Below are 24,855 nucleotides of genomic sequence, written 5' to 3' on the forward strand. Positions count from 1 at the left end.
TTGAGTCTGTTCTGCCCGTGACGCTGATTGCAGAATGATCTCTCCCTGTCCTTATTTCTACTCCCAAGCCTCTCAATAGACTTTTTTTACCCCTGTCCAGCTGAAAAGGGAAGTGACTGAGCTGCTTTGGGGTCAACTGGCCTTCAGCCAGGCTCAAACCACCACATGTGTGCAGTGCATTCTGGGGGAGACCGCCTTGGCCTTGATGTTTCCTCAGGACTAACACTGTTGTATGTACAGTGAGCTACACCAAAACACTGCTTTTTATATGTCAGTCCAGTAGTGTTCAGTTTTGGTATTTAACGGGGCCTGCAAGCCTTACTAGCCTTCAAAACACAAAGGATTGTTTCAAACAATACTGTTACTTACAGTGTGTCAGCTGTGGGTAATTTTTGATTGCCCGTGTCAGATGTTGAGTAATTCTGCATACATAATTAGCAACAGATAGGAAATTATTTTCTCATGTAAAAAAAAACATACTGTATTCTGTTAGGGATGCATATCAAGATCTTAAAGTAACTTCTGAAAATCAGTAGTTTGTGCTTGTCTCAGTTGTACTCTCAAGTGTCACTTTTGTGTGAAGGGAGTTTAGGCCAGATTTGTTTTCCTTTCAGTATGCTTGGATGTCCTGGGTTTGGCTGAGATAGCTAATTTTCTTTCCAGTAGCTGGTATAGTGCTGTGTTCTGGATTTAGTGTGCGAGTAATGTTGATGACACACTGATGGCGTCAGCAATTGCTAGGTAGTGACAGTGTCTACACCAAGCTAAGAACTTGTCAGCTTAGGGCCAGGAGAGCACAGCCAGGACAGCTGACTTGGACTTGGTCCGGACCGGGACATTCCTGACCACATAAACATAAGGAAAAACTTTTTCACTGTGAGGACATCACAATCCACAAAAAGATAGACTAATTTGGCAGAGGTTAAACCCCCTTGCATTCCAACTAACCTCAGATTGCTGGGGGCTGAAGGTGGCTAAGCTTAACTCCTGAGTGACGTTCAATTAGGTGTTTTATTGTGACCAGGTCTTTGTAGTTCCTGGAAATAGAATTCAGGATCAAAATGGAGTCAAGTCACTTTATTTGGCCCACAACAAACATGCAAGAGAAGGGAGGAAGAAAGAGTGGAAAAGGGAGAGAGAGAGACAGTGAGAGAAAGTACAATAGCTACTACCACAGATCTGTGGCGTCCCGTCAGTCTGATTTCTTCAGGTCTGGCAGGGGAATGTTCCTCCCTTTCATTGTTGGACTTGCTGTTTTATGGTGTTATCTCATTCCACAGTCATAAATCCTTGGCTAGCCACACCTTCCACCTGGACACTTGCCCATTTGCCATCTCCAGAGGGTCCCCGAAAATTCGAGGGAGTCAGAGCCCCCTCAGGAGGGTCTGAGCCCCCTCACACCCTGGACCTGGGCATATGTGCAGAGGACTTGTGCTACATCCTTTGAGATAAGCCAGTTTGAGATAAACAAGATTCCTGACGTGTGGAATTTAGTTTGTTGCATGGCTGTTATGAGGATGAAGTTTTATGAAGATTGAGAAATAGGAAAGAGGGCGTTATGGTTATGGTGTTTGAGAGAGAAGAAAGAGAGGGGGGAGTATGGTAAAGAAAGAGGGGGCAAGTATAGTTCTGTAGGCAATTGTTAAGGCATAACTCTAGTCCCTTAACAGAGGGTGACAGAGCACTGAACAGACTGCACAGAGAGGTTGCGGAGTCTCCTTCTCTGGAGACATTCAGAACCCACCTGGATGAATTCCTGCGTGACCTACTCTAGGTGTTACTGCTTGGGCAGTGGGGGTTGGGCTAGATGATATTCTGAGGTCCCTTCCAACCCCTAAAGTTCTGTGATTCTCAATGATGTTTTACAGTTTTGTTTTGTTTCCTACTGATCACTGATCACCCGCTGCTGTGGACAGTGGAAACTTCAGGAAAAATGTAACAAATGACATAAAACCACTCCCAGATTAAATGTGGTGAGACTCACAATAGAATCACCGCCTTGAATTTGTAATCAACTCACAACATTCATGTCTGGCCCAGCACTGGCTGTGCCCTGTCGTAAGGCAACTGACCCTTCTCGTCAGTGTCCTTCAGTAACAAAGAATCACAGAATCATAGGGGTTGGAAGGGACCTCGAGAGATCATTGAGTCCAGGCCCACCTGCTACAGAAGGTTCTTTAGGATAGGTTGCACATGTAGGCATCCAGATGGGTCTTGAATATCTCCAGAGGAGACTCCACAACCCCCATGGGCAGCCTGTCACAGGGCTCTGTCACCCTCACCATGAAGAAGTTCTTCTGCATATTGGTGTGGAACTTCCTGTGCTCCAACTTGTGGCCATTGCCCCTTGGTCCTGTCCCCACAGACAACGAACTCAGAAATCACTCAGTGCATGACTACCTCTGGAGAAGCGTAAGGTGCACAGTCTGTAAACCTCGTGGGTGTCCAAGTCAGAGAAAGGATTTGGAGATGACAGATTTGGACACAGCATAGAAACTCACAGCCTGAGGGGAAAGTGAAGACATCTAGGTGAATTGTGGGGAAGCCGAGCAGGAGTCAGATCTGGGCTTGTCACCTTCAGACACATCACCCCGGGGGCTGCCAACGCACGGCCCACGCCTTTCTGCCCTCAGGTGACACCCACGGCCGCCGGCCGGCAGCCATCCTGCCATGCCTGTCATGGAAGCCGCCAGTGTGCGTGCCGTACAGCTGGCGGCAGCCATGCCGGTCAGTGGGCCCGCCCACTCGGCTGACTGAGCTCAGCAGCCATCTTCATAAACGGCCATTACAGTATAAGGTGCTGGCATCGCTGCTCCTTCCTCCCTTAAGCGAGATGGCGGCGGCGCATGCGCAGAGTGGGGCGGCGCGTAGGGGCTGAATCGGCGGGCCGGGCGGCGCCTACGTCCTGGGGCTGCCGCCGAGAGCTCGGGGGTTGCTGAGGCAGCAGCGGCGGCGGCGGCAGCAACATCAGCAGCGGCAGCAGCACCAGCACCAGTAGCTATGGGCGAGACTGAAAAACTGTATTATGTGTACAGCTGTGACCTCGATATCAACGTGCAGCTGAAGATGTGAGTGAGGGACGCCGGGGCTTGCAGCGTCCCTTCCGCCCCGCTGCGGGCGGCCGGCGGGAGCGGTGTGGGGAGCGGCCCGGTGCCTGCCGTCTCGAGGAAGGCTGGGCCGCCTGCCCGCTTAGCGGAGCCCCGAAGCCTGGCTTCCCCTGGGGGGAGTCCGGTTACGGGGGTTGCTGGCTCTGCTCTCGCGGTACTTGCGGGAGCTCTTGGATGCCGCCGGCTGCTTCCCTCTGGGCCGCGTCCCTGTCAGCGCCCTCCGCCTCCGAGCAGTGCCGGGGAAGGGGGCGGGTGAGGATCGGTGGCGGCAGCGGGGCCAGGGCGCTGAGCTTTGCTTCAGCCGAGCTACAAACCGGCGTGGCCTTGGGTCCTGCGGCGCTGGACGGTGCTTTGAGGCGGGGATTGATAGTCACCGCTGACGTCCCCGATAACCTCTCCCCTGCGCCTGTCCCAGCTCCCCTCGGTGTTCGTAAAGCGCTATAAGGCGGCGACGCGCTTTCCCCCCGGCTTCTTCTCACGCCCCTTTGAAAGCAAGTTGCTTTTAGTGGGACCTCTTCGGTGTAGGCAGATCCAGGTGTGCCAGGCGTAAGCGTGTTGCTGGCAGGGTGTGTGCCGGCACTCTTCTTGTGGCTTACCACGCACAGAGCTATCTGCTCTTTCAGGTTTTTATTTTTCTTGGTGTTTCCCTGCACCGCAGCAGAGGAATGTTTGCATCCCTCTAGGAGAGCTTTCCCTGACTCCAAAATGTAGTATGCTGCATTAAGGTATATTGCACTTTATTTTATTTTTTTTTTTTTTTTTTTTGGAAAAGTAACTTGGGAAAGCTCAGTTGGGGGCTGTTTAACTTCCAAGTGGAAGATGCTATCAGCTGCAAGATGCACATGTCCCCTTTGCTAATTCATTCTGCCTGACAAAAACACAATTAGAATTATTTTTTTTTTTTTGGTGCTTCAGAGTGTTTGTCATCCTGGAACATCCTATGCAACTTTCATGCAAGAAACTTGTTCATCTACTCTGAAGCGTTCCTGTGGTACTAAGAGATTTTTGTTTGCTGGAATATTAATCTTTCATGTTTTCCACCACAATGCTTTTTTTGTTTTCACAGAACATTCACAATCAGGGCATTTATATGTGCATGTTTTTTTTTTCATTGCGAAATAGCTGAAGCCTGAGAAATTCCATTAATTTTTAACACTGCATTCTGCACACTGTAGCAGGGCTTTAATCAACTTTGATTTGAATAGCCTGCTTAGTTGAGCTTTGATTTGTTGATTTGAAGACTGGCTTTGTATGCAAGTCATATGTTTCACTTTTCATAAAGCTTTAAATAGGACACTTCCCCGCCCCCTCCCCCCCAACGGTATTTGGAGCACATGTATGCTAGTGTTTATTTTTTTAAATAATAGCATCATGTGTCATCTCATTGTTTCTCTGATTAGGGTTGCTTTGTTTGATGCTGTCTGAGAACTTACAGGTTGTACAAGAAGTTCTCAACTGAAATGACAAGTAATTCTTCCCTTCCCTGCTCTTCTCCCTGTGTCTCCTCCCTCCCTCCTCCCACCACCCCACCACCCCACCACCACCCCAAACAGAAGAGCAGTAGGTTCTGTATTGTATTCTGCCTTCCTTACCAGTACTTGAATTTCACTACTGGCTAGTAATGCAAAGTGAGGATAGCCTTAATGTGTGGTAATCTACTTAAAAGATAGAGAAGTAGGATAGAATTTTTACTAGGATAAAATAAATTTTGTTTATTTTTTCTGTTCCCTCTATTTCTCCTGCGTGCCATCTCCCCCAGAGGAAGTTTGGAAGGGAAAAGAGAACAGAAAAGTTACAAAGCACTTTTGGAGGATCCCATGCTGAAGTTCTCAGGACTGTATCAAGAAACTTGCTCTGACTTGTATGTAACTTGTCAGGTTTTTGCAGAAGGGAAGCCTCTTGCTCTTCCAGTCAGAACTTCCTACAAAGCTTTTAGCACCAGATGGAAGTAAGTGACCACCTTTAATTTAATATTCCTTTTAACTGCCTAGGCACCAGGTTATATAAACAAATCTTTGTGGGTTTTAGTTGCATCAGAAAGATTTGTCTTCTGTTGTCTTCTTCAAATAACACGTTTTTTTCGAGTCTCTATGTTAGCGAGTGACAGCACAAAACCAACATTCTTGTGTAATGGGTAAGTAATAAGATTGCTGCTTGTGTGTTTGGGCATGGCTCACTACTTAAATAACGTCTGGGGCCTGGACTAGCACTCTTTCAGAGTGTTTCCCAGGCATGCTGACCTTTGGTACTTAGTCATCAAACAAGAGTTTGGTTTTCTTTATCTAGCCCTTCAATCGTGGTCGTGAGAAGTATTTGAATGGTTAAAGCCCCCAAGAAAACAGTCCATCTGCCCTTAGGAATAAATACACTAAGGAGAATCTGGGTTGTATAAACTAATATGGAGTAACTTAGAATTCTGAAGCTTTATGACTAATAAAAAGTGTTTCTCTGCAGCTGGAACGAATGGCTGAAGCTGCCTGTGAAGTACCCAGACTTGCCTCGCAATGCCCAGGTAGCTCTGACCATCTGGGATGTATATGGACCTGGTAAAGCAGTTCCTGTGGGAGGAACAACAGTCTCGCTCTTTGGGAAATATGGGTATACTCCTTTTTCTTCTATGGTACAGGTTTGAAGCTAGCTTCTGAGTAGTCAGGTAGCAGTTGTTATGAGAGACGTTCTTCTGAATTTTTTAAACCATATGTTAATATATACATGTTCAAAAAAGCCCAGGTACATACATGATTTTTTTTCTTCCTGAGTGTAGCTTCTTACACACTACAGGGCTGTGTAAAAATACCCCACTCTTGTATAACATCAAAATGTAGAGGTTTTTGGTTTTGGTTTTTTTTCTTTTAAGATCTCTAAACTTGCATTTTAAGGTAGCAATGCTCAAATGCTGAAATCACTTTATATTTTTGTAATGCATGGAAGCCATGATTGCTTTAACTGGTGGCAGTAGGGCTGGTAATTCAGTATTGTTTATAAGGAGTAAAGTGTAACTCAGTAAATCAGGAATTCTCAAAACAATCAGTGATGGAGTAGTGGCTGGGTTTGGTCAACTTCTGGATTGCAACAGTAAGATGGGAAGGATTGTGAGTGTGCTGTAAGGTGACAATGTATCAAAAAAGATACTGACTGAGTGTGAAGAGGACTGAAAAAACCCAAAACAACCAAAAACAGTTTAAGGAAAATTATGAGGCATTGGTACCTCTTGAAATTGATTGTTGTCAAATACAGAGTGGGGAGCAGCTGCCCAGGAAAACAAGAGGAAAAGCTTTGGGTCTTAGAGGGAATCTTAATCTTTACATGATTCAACATCATGATGTTCTTGTGAAATGTGCAAACAACATGGGATGTGTGAGCAGTCTAGAAGTACATGCATCAGGGACAGTGTTGTATCCTCCTTCTCCATACGCCTCCACTCAGCCAGGATATGTTCAGTTCTATACAGATGGCTTAAAAGAAGTTGCTCACCACTGGGAGTCTAAGGGAATCCGTATCCTTGAACATCTAGCAAATATGTGTGATGGAGGAGAAGAAAAGACTAGTGGGGCCAAAGAAGAGGCTGTAGGAAAAGTTTTCTAATCTGTAACTTAGGAAAATTGGGAGACAGCCTTTTTTTGGTCTTGTCAGTGGATAAATAAGGCTAAACTGAAATGCAGGGAAAGTTTAGATTAGCATTGTGAAACTGTTGCAGTGACACTTGAACATAGAATGTTACTGTAGAAGGAGATCGTGTCTGTAGTTGAAGACTATGTCTGCTTTGGCAAGAGAGATTGATACTGTTTTAGGGCAGAAGATTGAACTGGATCAATTGGACTGTACCCCAAAGAATTATAGCAATTTTTTAAACCAGTAGAGGGTAGTTCATGGAAAACCAACTTTTAGTCTTTCCAGCATGTGGGATCTGGGAGATGTAGATGGTCAGAAAGCAGCAAATAATTTCAAAGTTTTGCGTTTACTTATAAATGGAACCCCCTGTAATAGTATTCCACAAAGCGATGAGTACATTAATGGTTAGATGGTCCTTCTAATTGGTACTTCACACTTCTACTGTTTGACTCTATAAGCATTCTGCTTTCTTGTATTAGCAGAAGATGCTAGAGTTAAATGATCACCTCTCACTGGCAATACTAAACCAGTTGATTTTGGGCATCTTTCATAGGTGGACCAGCACAATTATGCAAGGGAGGCAGGGTTATGCAGAAAAAAAGTGTGGTCAGATACCCTGCAAGGCTCTGTTCACTGCACAGTTTCAATTACCAAATCAATTTCAAGCACAGATGGAGAAAATGGGTGTGTTCAGGGTTGTGAGGGTTTTTTTTATTTTTAAATTATTTGTCAGCTCAGAAAGGTGCATTTTATCAGTTAACCTTCAAGTGAAACTTTGGTTGGTTTTAGTTGAATTTTTTTCAGACTGGAAGACCTAAAGTCAGTGTTGTAATTTGCAAGTCAAGAAGAATACTTTCTGCTTCATTACAAATAATAAAAATATGAAGGTCAAGCTCTGTCCTCCCTTTTCGTTTGTACCACCCCACTGACTTTGGGAATTACCCATTTTTCTTCCACTTGCCAAATAAGTTATCTCAGACTTAGTAATTTTCTTCTAAATTCCCTGTGCCAATAAAAATGAAGGCTGTAGAGGGCAGGAGGTACAAGGTGCTTTTGCAGCTTAGTTAAATTATGCATGGCAGTACATGTTTAAAGGTTTGGCAAAGGAAGCTACTTCATTTTCTTGCAGCTGTTGCTGTACTTTGATTCTGACAGCTGTATTATTTTAAATTTACTGAAGTGATTCTGCTTTTTTTTCCCCCTGCAGTATGTTCCGTCAGGGAATGCATGATTTGAAAGTCTGGCCCAATGTAGAAGCTGATGGCTCGGAGCCCACCAAAACTCCAGGGAGAACCAGCAGCACAGTCTCTGAAGATCAAATGAGTCGCTTGGCAAAGGTGATGGAATTGCAAGTAACCTTTGAGATGTATGTAAAAAGCTTGCACTTCTACTGGGGTGAAATGAAGGCAGGTTGTAATGATGACAGGCTTCTCGTGTTTTTCTCTCATGTCGAAGCTAACTTCCTATGATTGCTTCACAAGACTTACACAAATGTGTACAACAGATAATACTCATTTGCTTCTGACGTATTTTTTTTAAAGCAGGACATACATTTTAGTGTAAGTAGCATTCTGATGTAACAATTTAGCATCTTGATTCTTTGTAAAGAGTCAAAACGTGAATGTGCCTTGAAGATGTCTGAAGCCAAAATTCCATCAGGTTCTCTAAGAGCAGCTCTTAGCAGTAACTTGCAGAGGACAGTCTAGTTTATTCCAGTAGCTGTCCTATAGATTTAAGGCTCTCTGGTGTTGTGTTCAGGTGTGTGACAAATTCTTTCAAATGTAGAGGTGAGTAGAACTGGAAAAAAAACCCCAACCCTGCAGTTTCATTTGTTTAAGCTGTGAATATGTGTGTATATTAATATTTTCTTCCCTCAGCTTGGTAGTGGAGTGGTTTTTTGCATCTAAACGACTTCTGAAACTAAAACATGTTATTTCATGATCTGTTTTTACTATCTGTTTTTACCTCTCTCTTCAGGTAAGCATGTCCCAAGCTTGCTAAATCACCCAACTCATGTAGTATTCTTTTTTTTCCTTAATCTTGGTCTCCTAGTTTTCACCCTCACCTTTATGCAACTCCTACTGAAAGATAGGGTCAGTGCTATAAATGGGTCCGTTTTCTCCTCTAGAAATTTAACCATGGCAGTTAGCTAACTTTCATTTAAAGTCTCTCATATTAGTCTATTTTATCCTTGATTTTGTAATGGAAGACTCATTAAATCTGCCAGTGGCAATGCCCCATTTCTTGATCACAGTACAATAAATCCCCTGTAGCCTAAAGAAGCTCTCACAGCTAAATACCAAGGCTTGTGTATAGTTGTCATGTCCCACCAGGTGGGCAAAACAGAGAGATTTAAATCTGTCTGCCCTGTGTCAATAGAGTATAACTTTGTTACCTGCTGCAAGGGACAGGTTAAACCTCTTGGCTGGTCTCTTGAAAGAACAACACCAGTGAGATTAGCTTCTGTAATCCCCTGGGCAGTATGCAGGAGTAACAAGTTACCCAGGAGGTCCAAGCAAAGCAATGCTGAAAGCCTCTGAGGAAGAGGAGGGAATTCTTTAACATAGCAACACATTACAGCTAGTAGAAGTTAGCAAAACTGGAAACACTGTTACTGTTGTGTGCAGAGAATAAGGTTAGAAATTTAGAGAGACAGATTTAGAAAGGAAGGAAAAGAGAAAAAAATAAGAAGATATGACCACCCAGGGATCCAGTGTAGATTGTCATGAAGTTGTAGTCCCGGGATGGTGGGTGTGCCAGATGTTCTGAAAATGCATCTTTTATGCTCCCTGTACTCACTCTTCAGGGAGGCCATGAAGGACTTATGCATATTCAGTGTTGGGTTGCAGAGTGTTCTAGAAATGAGTAGGTGGGGAACAGGGATCCCAAGTGGTCATTTGAGACCCACCCACCCACCCACCCCACCAAACTGGGCTGATGGAACAATGACCCTTTTGAGTGGCCTCACACCAGGTTTTAGCAAGAACGCACTCTGCCTCCGCAGGGCCCTGCTTGCCTGTCACTGTTCCTTGTTGGAGAAGGACTGGATCCTGTTTACCAGGGTGGCTACTGGATGGGGGGCTGCCCTTGCAGGAACAGTGTGCAGGTGGTTTATTGAATAAGGACCCCACCTAAGCATAATGTCCAGAGCGGCTGTTTGGACATCAAGTAACAGCCCCTTCCAGCCTTTGGAGGATGGAGGCCCTAGTCCAATGCTCTGCAGGTGCTTTCATAATCAAGCCCTTTGTAGAGACAAGAGCCAGTCCACAAAACAGTACCCTGCCTCTGCAGGTTCTGTTACCTTGCAAGACAGATCATGAGACAAACCACTCATCCCAGTTCCTGTGAAACGGTACTTGGAGCAATACAATAGTTGAGTACATGGTTACACAATATAGGCCTCTAAGAAAGGGTTTTAAAGAGCGTAGGCCTTCCTTTTTGTATTTTGTTATAGAAACGTGACCATATCCTAACAGCGTATTTTTTTCTCCTCTTCAGTCCCTTATCCTCCTTAGCTCAAGAAGTACAGATGAAGTATTTAATATTTGGGACAGTTACAGCCTGTCCTTTTTTACACACAGGAAATGAAGGCAGAAAGCCTCTGAGGAAGAGAAGGGAATTCTCCTTTAACACAGCAATGGGAGTTACAGTTAATGGCTTAATCACTGTCACCACCTCTTCTTCCTAAACATCTATTGCAATGTAGTAATTTCAGAAAGATGAGAGCATTTTCACTGATACTTTGTTGTGTTGATACATAAAAACATTTTACCATCATGTGACAGCGAAGTGAATAGGGCTTCTGGGAAGTGTGTCTATGAGAGCTTTCATTTCCTCAGTGTCGTGGTTTTACCCTGGCTGAGGGCCGAGATCCACGCAGCTGCCTGCTCCTTAAAGGAAAAGAGGGGGGTGGGGAGGTGTGAGGCAGGGGAAGGGAAAAGGAAGGGGCAAATAACAACCCCAAAACCAAGAAATAAAAAGCCCGTAGGTTGGGATAGGGATAGTTTACTAAAATAGCAGAAAGATAAAATATAACAATGCTAACAGGACTTTAGAGCAAAAAATATATGAAACTGTTGATACACAAGGCAGTTTCTCACACACAATTCAGGCCATGTCATCCAGAGCCGTCCCGGAACCCGACTGTCCCCACAAAACCACATGTCCTGGAGCCGCCCCCTCCTCCCATCAGCCCCCCCTTTATACTGAGCATGATGTAATTGGCATGGAATACTCTTTGGCCCGTTTGGGTCACCTGTCCTGGCTTTGTCCCCTCCTTTCTCATGAATAGAGAAATACGAAGAACTGAAAAAGCCCTTGACTGCTTGACCACAACTAAAAACGTCAGGATGTTACCAGCACTGCTTTCATTTTAACATCCAAACACAGCATTCCATCCGCTGCTAGAAAAGAAGTTAACTCCATCCTGACTGAAACCAGGGCACGCATCTGTTTGCACAGCAGATGAGGTTCTTGTGATTAATCATTCCTAAATAGCTATTGTTTGAGTGCAAACAGCTTCAGTTTCGTCTGTGGCTTGCTCATCAGTTGCTGAATGCCTTCTGATGCAACTGTATGCAAGGTTATTTTAAAACAGAGGTAGGAGAAGTAGGATGAATTAAATGCAGGATGATTTTATAGAGAATTTGTATAAAATCAGTGAGCGGCTGCTGGAGAATATATGTCCTTTTACCTTAAAGAATCGATACAACGGCAGGTTTGTCACTTCACATTCAGGCATTATGAGGTTGCGCTTGTACAAAACACCTGAATGTTGCCTGTAAAATTAGTGCTGATAAGAAAGATGGCTGTGCATTCTAGGGGTCATTGTAAATGCAGATTTTTTCCTCTGCTAAGGAATGTTAATGGAAAGTGTGGAATGCCTTAGCATGCTCAAATACTAATGAGTTTAAGATGTTTCTCCCATAAGTGGTGCCGTAATTTATTCTACTTAAAATACTTGAGTTCTTTTTAATCCATGTACTTGCCTGGCTGAATGACACAGCTATCATTCCCTTAGTCTATGGGCCATCCTTCTAAAATGTTTTGAGTTCCTTTAGTCTGTGACTTTGGAGCATGTCCATCCATGCCACCCATGACTATGCAGCCTTAAGGAAAATCTCAGGGTGATAGTCTTAAAACAATTTTTGTAACTGGAAACAGGACCTGAAACGTGTTCAGGAGACATAAGAGGAACATGCTGGCCTGAACATCCCAAGGGTATTAATAATTCTCCAAAGCTGCTACAACCAGCCTGAAGGCAAAAGGAAAGGTGAAAGAGTGGTAGAAAGTATCTCCCCCTGTCTTCCCCATAGATTGGGTTCAAATCGGTTCAAAGAGATGTAGTCCAAGGTAGGGACAGAACAAAAAGACAAATACCCTTTTAAACTCATGACCACTGATGTTATGTCAAAAGATGCTATCACACAGTACAGTTAAATGAGCATATGGACCTCTCTCCCAGAGGTGTCAGTCTCTATGAGGAGTACATAAAGCAAGTTCTGGTTGACATACCACAGCCACATACCCACACACAACACTGTTATGACCAGTAGCTGTTTAAATAATATCGTGAATACTTACAGCAACTCTGTTTCAAATGTACTTGGGTCAAATCTTATAATTATCCCAATTCCTCGTGCCCCATGTTGAGTATGAAAAAGAACTGTCATGGTTTAGCCCCAGCCAGCAGCTGAGTGCCACATGGCTGCTTATTCCCTCCCTCCCCCATTGCCCCTTTTGGGCTGGGGAGGAAAATGGGGGAACAAAGGCAAACCTGGTGTGTTGGGGTAGGGACAGTTTACTGTGGCAGTGAAGGGAGAGGAAAACAACAACAGGACTTGCAGTACTGGAAAAAATGTTGATATACAATGCACTTTCTCACTGAACTGCACAACTCAGACCCTACAGCTCAGACCTGCCCCAAAGCCGGATTGTCCTTCGGCCGTGCCAACCCATTCCCATCCCTTGTATGTATACTGAGCATGATGTCGTCTGCTATGGAATATCCCCTTTGGTTAGTTTAGGTTACCTGTACTGGCTAGGTCCCACCCCAGCTTCTGGTGAAAATTATCCTAGGTGAATCCAGGGCAAATTACATTAATAGTTTTGATGGCTTTTTCCAATCCTTTGGACAATAGATCATTATTTTCCTGCGATCTGGTTCCACAGCCTACGTAATTTCTGGAGATCTCCAGATCTGTTAGGATCTGCACCTGGATATGAAGTTGACGCTTTTCTTAGAGTACATCTTGATGGGATTTGTATTCCCAGGTTGTTCTTGTTAGTTAGAAATTACAATAGGATGCCTGTGCAATAATATATGTGCCCCTACTGATAAGACCTCAGTTTACTGGGGATTTGAGTGAGAAAAAAGGAGCTCCAGGACAAATTCTAATGTAAAAAGGAAGCCTACATAGGATGGAAACAAAGGTAGTTTACTGGGGGGAATACGGAGGAACTGTCTGAGCTGTCAAGCATCAGGTCAGGAAAGCTAAAGCCCTGAAAAAGCTAAGTCTGGCCAGGGTTGTAAATGACAACAGGAAAAGGTTCTGTAAGTATGTCAGTGATAAAACAAGGGAAAATGTGGACCCTTCCCAGAATGAAGTGGGAATGGTTACAGAATCACATAATCACTAGGTTGGAAAATACCTTTAAGATCATCAAGTCCAACCGTTCCTGTCTTATGCTAAACCGTATCTGCAAGTACTTCATCTACCCTTTTTTTAAACACATCCAGGGATGGTGACTCAACAACATCCATGGGCAGCCTGTTCCAGGCCCTGACAACTCTTTCAGGGAAATTTTTTTTCCTCACACCTGATCTGACCCTGTCCTGGCACAGCTTTGTGCCATTTCCCCTCATCCTGTCATCTGTCACATCTGTACACCCTCCTTTCAGGTAATTATATAGGTGGTGATAAGGTCTCCCCTCAGCCTTCTCTCATCAAAGGTAAACAGCCCCAGCTCCCTCAGCCACTCCCTATATGATTTGCCCTCCAGCCCTTTTCCCAGCCTGGTTGCCCTTCTCTGGACTCGTGCGAAGACCTAGATGACCCCTCTTGTAGTGAGGAGCCCAGAACTGGACACAGTACTGGAGGTGCAGCTAATGCCAAGAGGCCACAGTATAGAGGAAGCTGCACTACTCTGTGACTTTTTTGCCTCAGTCTTCATCAGCAAGAGCTGTAGTCACACTGTCCAGGTCACAGAACACATGGGAGAACGAAAGAGTGTCTGCTATAGTTGTACTCAGAGAGTTGTCAACAGCTCAATCGCAGGGTTGGATCACTGGCAGTGTTCAGGGCCGGGTTGGATGGAACTTTGGTTACCCTAGGCTGGTGGGTGGTGTCGCTGCCTGTGGCAGAGGGTTGGAACTAGCTGATTTTTAAGGTCCTTTCCACCCCAAACCATTCTCTGATTGTTTTTGCCCCAGTCAGCAGCTAAGCATTGTGCATCTGTTTTGTCACATGTCCAACAATGGGAAGGGGAAGAGAACTGGAAATGTAAAATTGAGAAAAGTAGTGTGTTGAGATAAAGACAGTTTATCAGGTTAAGCATCCTGCCTGCAGGCAGATGTTAAGCCTTCTCCAGGAAAGCACAGCTACGTCATATGTAATGGTGACTTGAGAAGACAAATGCCATCACGCCAAATGTCCTCTTCTTCCTTCTTCCCTTGGTGTGATGTGATATGGTATAGAATATACCTTTGGTCAGTTAGGGTCACCTGTCCCCTCCCAACTCCTTGTGTACGCCCAGCCTTCTTGCTGCTAGGCTGGTGTGAGAAGCAGAAGAGGCCATGGCTCTGTGTAACACTGTTCAGCAATAACAAAAACATTGCTATGTTAGCAGCACTGTTCTCAGCATTAATGCAAAATGTAGCCCCATACAAACTACTGTGAAGAAAATCAGCTCCATCCCAACCAAAACCAGTATGCTGTGACTTAGAGAATAGTACTACTGGTGCAAACTCTTAACCAGCTTTCTTCACAGTGATAGCTATCTATCTACCTATCTGTCTATCTACCTACCTATTGTGGTGAACTGCCAAAACTGTAGTGTAGGTATTTGACAAACTGCAGCTCCCAACATATAGCAGGTCTTAAGTCTTCTGAGTGCTTTTCTTTGTCGTAACCTCAACTCCAGTTCAGTGTGGAAGATTAAGGCTGCTGTGTATCTTGTGTTCTCCTACACATGTTACTATGTTCTGTTCACACACTATCTTGTACTCTTTATGTATTGCTTGTCCTGTAACTGGTCACTTGGGCAAGAAATGCCAGTTGGTGTGATTGTGTGCTCTGTTCAAATTTAAATGCATGTGGGCTGGTTGGCCACAGAGCAAAGCTTACGAAGTAGTATTTGTGCAACCCTTCTCTTAATAGGTAAAATTTTGAGGGTCTAATCACTAGTAACTTTTGCAGACAAATACTAGTTTCTTTGAAACATGAAATAACTTTATGTCTTTTCATCCCTTTGCATCTCTTTTTACATACTGCAAGAGCTACTAATTTTTTGATGAATGCTTGTGAATTCTTAGGAGCCAAAACCAGGATTCTTGTTCATACTTGCAGTGTCTTCTGCTGAAATTGTTATAAAGCCTTGTGTGTTAGTGCATCCAAACTTACAAGTAGCAGGCTTATATGTTATTTATCTTTTCTTCCACTCCTCTACCGTTAGTCCTTTAAGCAACTAAACTTCCTTGCTATTTTAAAGCAATATGTACAGTGTGTACAGTAAAAGTATTTTTTCCAGTTCCTTTATTTTTTCCCCTAATTTCATGCTAGTGTCTCTGTTAAATTATAACTTTGGCATTCTTTCTTGTGCTCTGAGCAATTCAAATGTTATCATTGTGTTTTTTCATGCAGCTCACTAAGTCTCATCGGCAAGGTCACATGGTGAAAGTGGACTGGCTGGACAGGCTGACCTTTAGAGAAATAGAAATGATCAATGAGGTAAGCTGTTGTATGTCACATTAGTAATTTTTTGGGGGGGGTTCTTGCTTTGCTTGCTTCGGAGACTTTAAGCAGTTACCTCATTTTCATCTGACTGCTAGTGTATATGATAAAGGGAAAAATAATTCTTTAAGCTTCCAAAGTTGATTTTACTTTGGGAATAATGAGAACCACAGAGTCATAGAATGGTTTGAGTTGGAAGGGACATTCTAGGTCATACAACCCCAACCTTCCTGTGATACCCTGGGACATTTTCTACTAGATCAGGTTGCTCAGTCCTCCATCCAACCTGATCTTCAATGTTTCCAGGGATGGGGCATCTGCCAACTCTCTGAGTAACCTGTGCCAGTGTTTCACCACCTTCATTGTAAAACATTTCTTCCTTATATGTACTCTGAATCTACCTTCTTTTAATTTAAACCCATTACACCTTGTCCTGTCACTACGCTTCCTGATAAATAGTCCCTCTTCATCTTTCCTGTAGGCCCCTTTTGGTACTGGAAGGCTGCTATAAGGCTGCTATAATGCTGCTATAAGGTGTCCCAGAGCCTTCTCTTTCTCCTGGCTGAATAAGCCGAACTCTCTCAGCCTGTCTTCATAGCAGAGGTGCTCCAGCCCTCTGATTATCTTTGTGGCTTTCTGTGGACTAGCTCCAACAGCCTCATGTCTTTCTTTTCCTTGGGACCACAGAACTGAACACAGAACTGAGGGTGGGGTCTCACCAGATCAAAGTAGAGAGACAGTACCGTTCCTTGATCTGCTGGTCATGCTGCTTTTGAGGCAACCCAGGATACGGTTGACTTTCTGGGCTGCAAGGACTTAGGTTAAGCTCCTCATCCACTAGAACAGACTTGTCTGTTGTCTTACAAGGTTGCAGCTTCAAAGTGAACTTGAACCCAAAAGATGTAATTTACTATTAATTTGGAATAACATGGAACAAAGGCTGTTGTGTATGACTAACGCTATGATTCAGGTTGTGATGGGTAGCGTTCTGGACGTGTAGGCTGGTCCTGGGTTTTGGACCTGTTCACCTTTATTGATTTAGATTTTGGATGCTGAGGAAAAAAAATTACAAGATTTGACTAAATATTTTTTTAAAAATCTGATATTTAAATATCTGAATGAGGTGTTACCCCTCATTGAGCAAAATCATCCCCACACTGTCAACTGATTACACTCATCTGTGCCTTAAATGCAATCACTTTACCTGTAATGGAAAGTCAATCCAATATTAATGCAAGAAACCTGAGTTACTTGTTAAATAGGATAGGGGATGCTTATTTTCTGTATTAAATGTAGGTTCCTGAAGGTGGTGTAACTTCGTTCTTGTTGCCCACATATATTTTCAAATTCTAAGCACTTTTTCTAGGTAAAGCGTTTCAGAAGTTCATCCATGAGTCAGTCTTGCTCTGAATGTGAGTGAGCTGCAAATCTAATCTTGTAGTCCATGTTTAATTTGTCTCTTCTATGATTCTATCTAAAACAATGATACTTTTCATGTCTTCTGGTTTTTGACTTTGACATATACAAATGAGTTTAATGTTTAAAGAGAAAAAACCCACAAAAAAATCCCAGCTGTCGGCTGGTTATTCTTCATTGCCTTTTTCCAGACCTCCAGTCCACAATTTCAAACCACTAATGAAAACAATGTGATTTTTTTTCTATATCATGTGGATGTTTAGCATGAAGTGGTAATGTGAGGAAGTAAGAATGTCAGGAGGAAGGTGATATGCTCTTAAGTAGTGCTATTAAATGCTTAACTGAATAATTGCTATAACAACTGATAATCTAATTAATCAGTTACAGCACAAAGGAAGTAAAGTAATTGCTGTACTGAGAGTGTTGAAGATTGATGCACTTTTGTGTTTGATACACATCTGTGGTGCTTCTCTTCTCAGAGGGAAAAACGAAGTTCTAATTTTATGTACCTGATGATTGAATTCCGCTGCGTGAAGTGTGATGATAAAGAATATGGAATAGTTTACTACGAAAAGGTATGTGCCTTGCAGGCTTTACAGTCGTCTTTAAAAAGCAACATATGCACCTAAAATGGATAGGTTTTTCTGCTGAGGTGACATACTCTGATGCAGGGTGGCGGCAGACAGCTGTCAGTGGCAACTGTTTATGTACACACAAATCAAATAGTGCAGATGCAACTAGATTGCAGAAAGTCAATCATTTATGTAATACGTTTCAGGATTACAGAGTTTAACAAGTGTGACTGGTTAAGAACTTTTTGATTTACAGTTCCTTCAGTCACACAGCAGTACTTTAGGAGTAGATCTATGTAGAATTATCTCTTACATCAAGAAGACATGCACTATATTGATTCCTAACTTTACAAAAGATAAGTTACTAAAACTGCACAGGAGCTCTGCTGGTGAACATTTTCTCTAAAACGAACAAAGATGTTGTCTTTCATGCTGAAAATATTTTGGATGGGAATTAGTAAAAGACTTTGAATGTCTTGCATCTTTTCTTTCTGTTTACAGAACAGTTCTCCAAAGCGGTGCCCTTTTTGAGTTCAAATTTCATTGAGGGAGGAATTAACAGTGAGCTTAACAGGCATCAGCATGGCTCAGGAAAGCATTATTAGTACTTTTGTGGACCCCTGTATTACAGAAAGACCCACCAAAAAAAGCAAGCCTACCTGTCAGTAGTTATCTGTTAAAAGTTTCAGCATGTTTAGATTTATATGAATTCAGAAAGTTACTCAATAATGCAGTTTTGTGGGAAAGACGGTAAAAAAAAGAGATTGGAGTCCTGTTGAGAACAGTGTCCCTAACTTTAGGCAGCGTCTCTTCTGAGAATTAAAAAAAAACCCCGTAGTTCAGTACAGAAAATGAACAGAATGGACAGTATGTTAAAGGTATTTCTGTTTATGTGACGATATTCCCAGTTGATTTGGCCCTCAGAACTGTGGTCTAACTTAGGATTCTAGAAGAAGTTACTAAGAAAAATACAGTAATAGAGTGTAAAAAATAGGATTCCACATAGTTAAGGATGGAAGGCAATGTCTGGGTGGTTTTTCTGGTGTGTTTTGGGGAGGGAATTTTTGTTGGTGTGTGTGATTGGTGTTTGGGCCAGGGGGCTGTTCTTGGTGGTGGTTTCTGGTTTTGTTTTGTTTGTGTGTTTGTCTCTTTGTTTTAAACTTTTATTATGTGAGGGAGGGGTCCTCGGTTAAACATTACAGGAAAAATTAAAGCTTGTTTAAAATCTCTGAAAAAACAGAGACCAAAGTTGAAAAAGAAAACAAAATGGTGAAACTCTTTATAGGTGTCTAGGTAAAAACTTTCCTAGCTTCCTGCATGAGTGTCCAGGCAGCTCTTCAATATTTCTTTTGGCGAACTGTAGTTGACAGTGGGACCTCTCCCCACCTTTTCAAGTCTTTTTACCTTTAGTATAGCTTGTTTTGTAGTGCTTCTACAGGCTTCTTCTAGAACCAGCTCTTGTTGGAGGATCTTGCTCTTATTGAAAATCTCCTGTGTTACAAATCAGAATCAAACTTACAACGTGTCAGATTTCTCTGTGAAACAAAATAAAGTTATTTACTTCTGTGAAAATAAAGGAAATAATATTCTGGAGAGCATAATGGAATATGACCAAAATCCTGAGACATTTTGTTAACTTTTTTTTTTTTTTTGCATTAGACTGTGCTGTACTTTTCACAGACTGCTGAGCATGGCTACCATGCGGCTCTGTGTCCTCTTGACTCTTTTATTTTTATAGTTGAATGTGACATTCCTAAAAATTACTTCTCTTCCTCACCTCCAGAAAACTACCATTATAGATGAATTATTCCATATTTGCACACATATTTTTTGGTGTCATCATTATGGGTTTATAGATGTGCAAGGTGAGGGAAAGAAGATTCTGACTTCAGGCATGCACCCATTTCTTCTAACAGATGTTAGCCAGTTAAAATGCATGGAACAAAATAACTATGAATAGTCTGCTCTTGAGGAAGCAGAGTAATTGAATGGGTAATAGTACATATGAAAGCTATAACTAACTTCAGTTTGAGGGATTTGTTGTTATTAAGTAGCTTTTCAACAGGTTCTTGACCTTTTTTCTGGCAGCAGCAGGAAACTACATAAATTAGTGCCCGTCTTCACAGTTTTGTCATGCTTCCAATTACAGCGTACAGTATACATATCGGGCATCACCAATCCAGTATATTGAGTCTAATGAAAGTAGGTTCTGTTGTCACCTGCCTGTGACCGATAGTCGAAGTGGAGATTACTTGTCACAGGTTTGTTGATAAATTTGTTTTCAAGTGTTTACAAAGAACTAGCCTGTTAAACAGTGGCTGATAGAATTTGAGGTTCTTTGACTCGACATTCAATTACAATGAAGTGGCAGCTCTTCCCGTGTTCTTTGTTAACTTAATTTTAATACAGTATTGGAGACATGAGGAATAGCAGTCTGCTAGTAATGAGAGCATCGCTTCTGGTTCTCCATTTAGGTAAAAATTCAGTGTGACTTTCCAAGTGCAGATAATGCTAGCATTTATAATTAATGTGTTTTTGTGCAGTTTTCATAGAAGCTTCATTTGAATAAATATATTGAATTGCACTGCTGCATCCAGTTTATTTTTTAAAAAAAGTCTGATTATCAGAGCCGTTTTCATGGCTTGAAAGAAAGAAAAACTTGTATCTACAGCATTGGGTTTCCATTTACTCTTTCTGTGGGAAAAGTTGCATCCCATTGGTGTTACCCGAGATGATGTTCTGACTAAAGAGTAAGATAAATAGAATTTCCTTATTTATTGATGTGAAACTGATTTTCAGGAAAGTACAGAAGTTCTAGTTCAGAAAATACTTTAAATATTTCTCCCTTGTGTAAATGGATGTAAGGTCACACACGCTGACCTTAACGTAATTAAATACCTCTATAACTCTGTAACACAATAGTTTAAAGCACATTAATGCAGCTTAGTCTTGATGTTGCTTTGGTTTTCCAGTAACATTATAGGAAGTCACCTGAGGTTCTGGCTGTGCTAGCAAGTGATGCAACCAAGAGGAACAGGTGTAGAGTGAAGTTATTTCTGAAGGACCAATGTCTGCAGTGCATTCTTACTCGTGGGACTAGGTTTAGTCAGGTCCTGTGGGCTGAATGACTGTGGGCAATTGGAAGATATTAGCTGTTTCTAAAACTTCCATGGTATGAACCAGAGCTCACTAGATGGGGATGATAAGGAGAGACACTTCACAAGTACACTCGAAACCAAACTCAAATCCTAATTCAGAGTTGAGCCTCGGACATTGGTTTGATTTAGTAAGTTTTTATGATCATGGGCACAGTCATGTGATTCTCCCTGAATACGGGAGAGAATTAGAGCTGGATCTTAATCTAGTTGGAAGTCAAATAGCTGACATCCTTCATAGGCAACCAAATGTCATTGTACCTTCTTAAGGATTTCACAAAGCAGTTCTTAAAATGTAACCTGTACCAGGAATGCTTTGGGAAAACTTGGTTTCATTCTAAGCTTTGATTGAAGCATAAAGCTTTGTTCTGAACCACAGAGAACAATGTTTTCCTAGTGCTTGACCTGGGTAACAATGGCTTTTCACTTTGGTTCTTCAGCATAATCTGGCTGCATTAAAGACAAGGAATTTAAAGATCAGTCATAAAAATACTTATTTTGAAATGTCAAAAAAAGACAGTTGTCTGCAATGAGTTTGGAAATCCTTCCTTTAATGCCAGTCTTGTAAAAAGTGCTCAAACTTGTTTTTCAAAATGGTTATCAAAACTTTTACAGTAGTAACTTGAAGGCTTTATTTGTTATAATTTTAGTTTTCTGCATAAGCAGATTTTGGGCAATTGGGCTTTTGTCAGTCTCATGCTAGTAAGTACTGAGTTGGTAATAGCTGTCCCAGGCTTTTGATCCTGGGATAGGTGCTCCGTTTTTACCAGCCTAAAAGCGTAGTCCTGCACCCTACTTTTGCATGTATTTTATCTGAATGTTTCCACTGGGAGAAAGATGTAGTAGTATGGGGGTTACTATACTTATCCACATGGGTTATGAATGCTCTAAGTGCCTTCTTAGGAGTTTGAACGTTTGTTAGTTGCTAGTGAACCTACTCCTGGGTTAAGTTTTTCCTGCAGCACTTTCACGTGAGGGTATAAACAGAGTGGAAACTTGTGTGTGACTAGGATGCTGGTTTTGATTAAAAAGATGACCATTTCACAGAATCACAGAATCACAAGGTTGGAAAAGACCTTTGAAGATCATCAAGTCCAACCATTCCCATCCTATGCTAAACCATATACCTAAGTACCTCATCAACCCTTTTTTGAACACATCCAGGGAAGGTGACTCAACCATATCCCTGGGCAGCCTGTTCCAGGTCCTGACAACTCTTTCAGTAAAAAATTTTTTTCTAATATCCAATCTAAACCTGCCCTGGCACAGCTTTATGCCATTTCCACTTGTTCTACCTGCTGCTACTCGGGTGAAGAGACCATCGCCCACCGCTGTACAACCTCCCGTCAGGTAGTTGTAGGTAGTGATAAGGTGTCCCCTCAGCCTTTCTCTTCTCCAGGCTAAAGCTTCTCTAAGCATTTAGTGGATACAAATCAGTCTTCCATCTCTTGTCATCAGGTGTGTTTATTTTCAGAAGGGTTCCCTCCCCTCTAATAGTTTTAACTAAAAAAAAGACTTTGTAATACTACTATAACATGATAGGAAAGTTCTGTTCGATCAGATGGCAAAGGTTTTAGTACATGGTGGTGCTTGTCTGTCAGTCTGGCTCCTGCTCAGTTCAGTCTACTGTTCAATTGATGCAGTAGCATTTTGTTATTTCAAGTGTTAGTGTTGATGTGTCCAAAAAACTTAATTTGGAGATGAAATTTACTCCAAAGTAAATGAGAACAGACTAAATATAAATATAGTACATATTAAGCTGGTGATGTCTTATTTTTTTACTGTCTTTTTAAGTGAAATACTCTTCCGTCACTTGTATCAGTTAATGCTTAGTTACACTTCTAAGGTAAAAAAACCAAGCAAAACCCAAACAGCAGGGTGTGACTGGAAGAGGGAAATAGGCTTGCTGTTCCTATTGTGGTGTTAGGCTTTGTAATGTTTTCCTTCTGTCTTGTTCAAACCAGAAACTTCTAGCTTATCCCTTACGCATCAGAAGGGTAGAACCCGACAAGTCAACTAGGAGGCTCCTGTCATACGGCTCCAGAGCAGCACAGCATGGACTTCTGGAAGAGACTGCCATGCTCCATGTAGAGCCTGTGATAGATAGGCACACTTGGGCCTTCCTGGATTTGTGTTTCAGGCAGTCTGTATGTTGGCTTTTTATGAGATACCTTCTGCAGTATGGTTGTTACCTCTATGAAATGATTTGGTACTGGCAGAAATACAGACACTGAATCGATACCTCATTCTGCTTCCATGAGGAACAGATGTAATGACAATGGCAAATTTCTCCACTCCCTTGGCTGAGTGCCTGCATGGTAGTGATTTGCCAGGCTGTATCTCCTTGGGTGAACATTCACATGTCTTGCCATGTTGTTTATCATCTGGAAAAAAACTACAAGAAAAAAATAATCCATTTCTTATTTCCTGTTCTCCCCTCTTTAACTATCAAAAGTCATCATGGTGCAGTTGCATCATTCTTTCACTGTTGGATAATTCATAGTACATTAATTTTCTTTTCTAAAACTTGAGATTTTTAATACACTTTTAAATTTTTTTCATTCAGGATGGTGATGAGTCATCTCCAATTTTAACAAGTTCTGAGATTGTTAAAATTCCAGATCCACAGATGTCTATGGTAAGCAATGTTCCATGTAATGCAGTCTGCATTACAGTATTTTTGTTGAAGTTTTCATAAATGGAGGCAACAGTTTGCCTGTGTTGATGTCCGTAATATTCCAGTGGAAAGATGAATTGTACCAGTTGAGAAATATCAGTGGGTTTGACTTTTTTTTTTTAATCTTTTTTCCTGCTGTTAGATTAAAATATAAGAATTGATGTAATGCTTATGTTCATCTCCTCCTTTCCCAATGTGCTTGCTTTTGAGGTTAAGGAAAGCAGAGAAGGGGGATTGTTGGCAAAAGTGGTTAGAGGGTGGAATTATATGTTAAGAGGGATCTGAGGAAAAGGAATTTAGAGGAAGGTGCAGTAACGCTTGGTCACTTCATCTGTTAAAATATTTTCTCCCTGCACTCTCTTGTATGTTGTCTTTCATGTAGACAGTGCCTAAGTACAGTTCTAGAAAAGATTTCCATTATTGTGGATGCCAATTCAGTGGGACTGGTATTGGCAGCTTTGGGAACCTTAATGTAAGTGGGCTTCTACTGGCAACACTGTTTGAGCACTGTGTCTAACACTGCAAGAGCAAGTCTGACAATGCTGAAAACTGCCTTGGCTGCTGAAATCTCGTTGGCACTGTGGCTCCTATTGTGGCTCCTACTGTTGCTAACATGGCATTAACAGTGGGAAAACTTTTTTGGAAAGTTTTTCTTGTGTATGAAGCTTTATACTGCAAACATCCTAAAAATGTTTATAAGTAGCTAGCACGTTTGAGTGCTGTCTAAATCACAGATGTGTTGACTGAAACGCTTGCATTTTGCAGCAATTCACTAAAAGGCAAGATAGGGTTTGTAAATTGTGTGAAGTAAAAAAGCCCCACAAAAACCTACACAAAAAAATTGCAAAATCCCCAGCAAACCTCCACACATTACTGAAGGATTTTCTTCTAAAACAACAAATTTCCAAGAAGACACTGTAGTTTAAGATGTGAATTTTAATTGTCATGCATTATTCAAGATACTGGTGAGTCTTTCCTAGAAGGTTTCATTTCAATAATAATTGTATCTGGAATTTAAATATTTATAAACACTGACTTACTCCCTGCATTTAGGAGAACTTAGTAGAAAGCAAACATCACAAGCTTGCTCGAAGTTTAAGAAGTGGACCTTCTGATCATGATCTGAAGCCTAATGCAGCCACACGAGATCAGCTTAATGTAAGTCAGTCGTATGATGGCTAAATTCAGTTTTATCAGGTAGATTGGTATGAATACAGGGTGACAATTTAAGGAAAATAAAGTTCATTTCAGTTCAAGGACATTGCTAATGAACAAATGTCTTAACGTGTTTTTTACAGGTGCTTAGTTACATGTGTCCAACCCAGGAGCAGAATGTACTTGCTCATTTTTTTGTAAAATAGTTTT

General features: G+C 41.9%; 1 protein-coding gene across 1 annotated transcript in view; it reads left to right on the forward strand.

Moving 5' to 3' along the window:
* Positions 1 to 3,000: 3,000 nt before the first annotated feature.
* The window catches only part of PIK3C3 (phosphatidylinositol 3-kinase catalytic subunit type 3), a gene marked incomplete at its 5' end in the record, with an annotated part of 75,231 nt that continues 53,376 nt past the window's right edge, over positions 3,001 to 24,855 (forward strand). The window contains 8 exons of the mRNA XM_084278908.1: positions 3,001 to 3,068; positions 4,867 to 5,055; positions 5,562 to 5,705; positions 7,927 to 8,056; positions 15,581 to 15,667; positions 17,566 to 17,661; positions 23,380 to 23,451; positions 24,544 to 24,648. Of these exons, the coding sequence (XP_084135034.1) occupies positions 3,001 to 3,068; positions 4,867 to 5,055; positions 5,562 to 5,705; positions 7,927 to 8,056; positions 15,581 to 15,667; positions 17,566 to 17,661; positions 23,380 to 23,451; positions 24,544 to 24,648 (891 nt within the window). The remainder of the gene's footprint in view (positions 3,069 to 4,866; positions 5,056 to 5,561; positions 5,706 to 7,926; positions 8,057 to 15,580; positions 15,668 to 17,565; positions 17,662 to 23,379; positions 23,452 to 24,543; positions 24,649 to 24,855) is intronic.

The sequence above is a fragment of the Gallinula chloropus genome, assembly GCF_964237585.1.
Source record: "Gallinula chloropus genome assembly, chromosome: Z".
NCBI classification, from domain to species: domain Eukaryota; kingdom Metazoa; phylum Chordata; class Aves; order Gruiformes; family Rallidae; genus Gallinula; species Gallinula chloropus.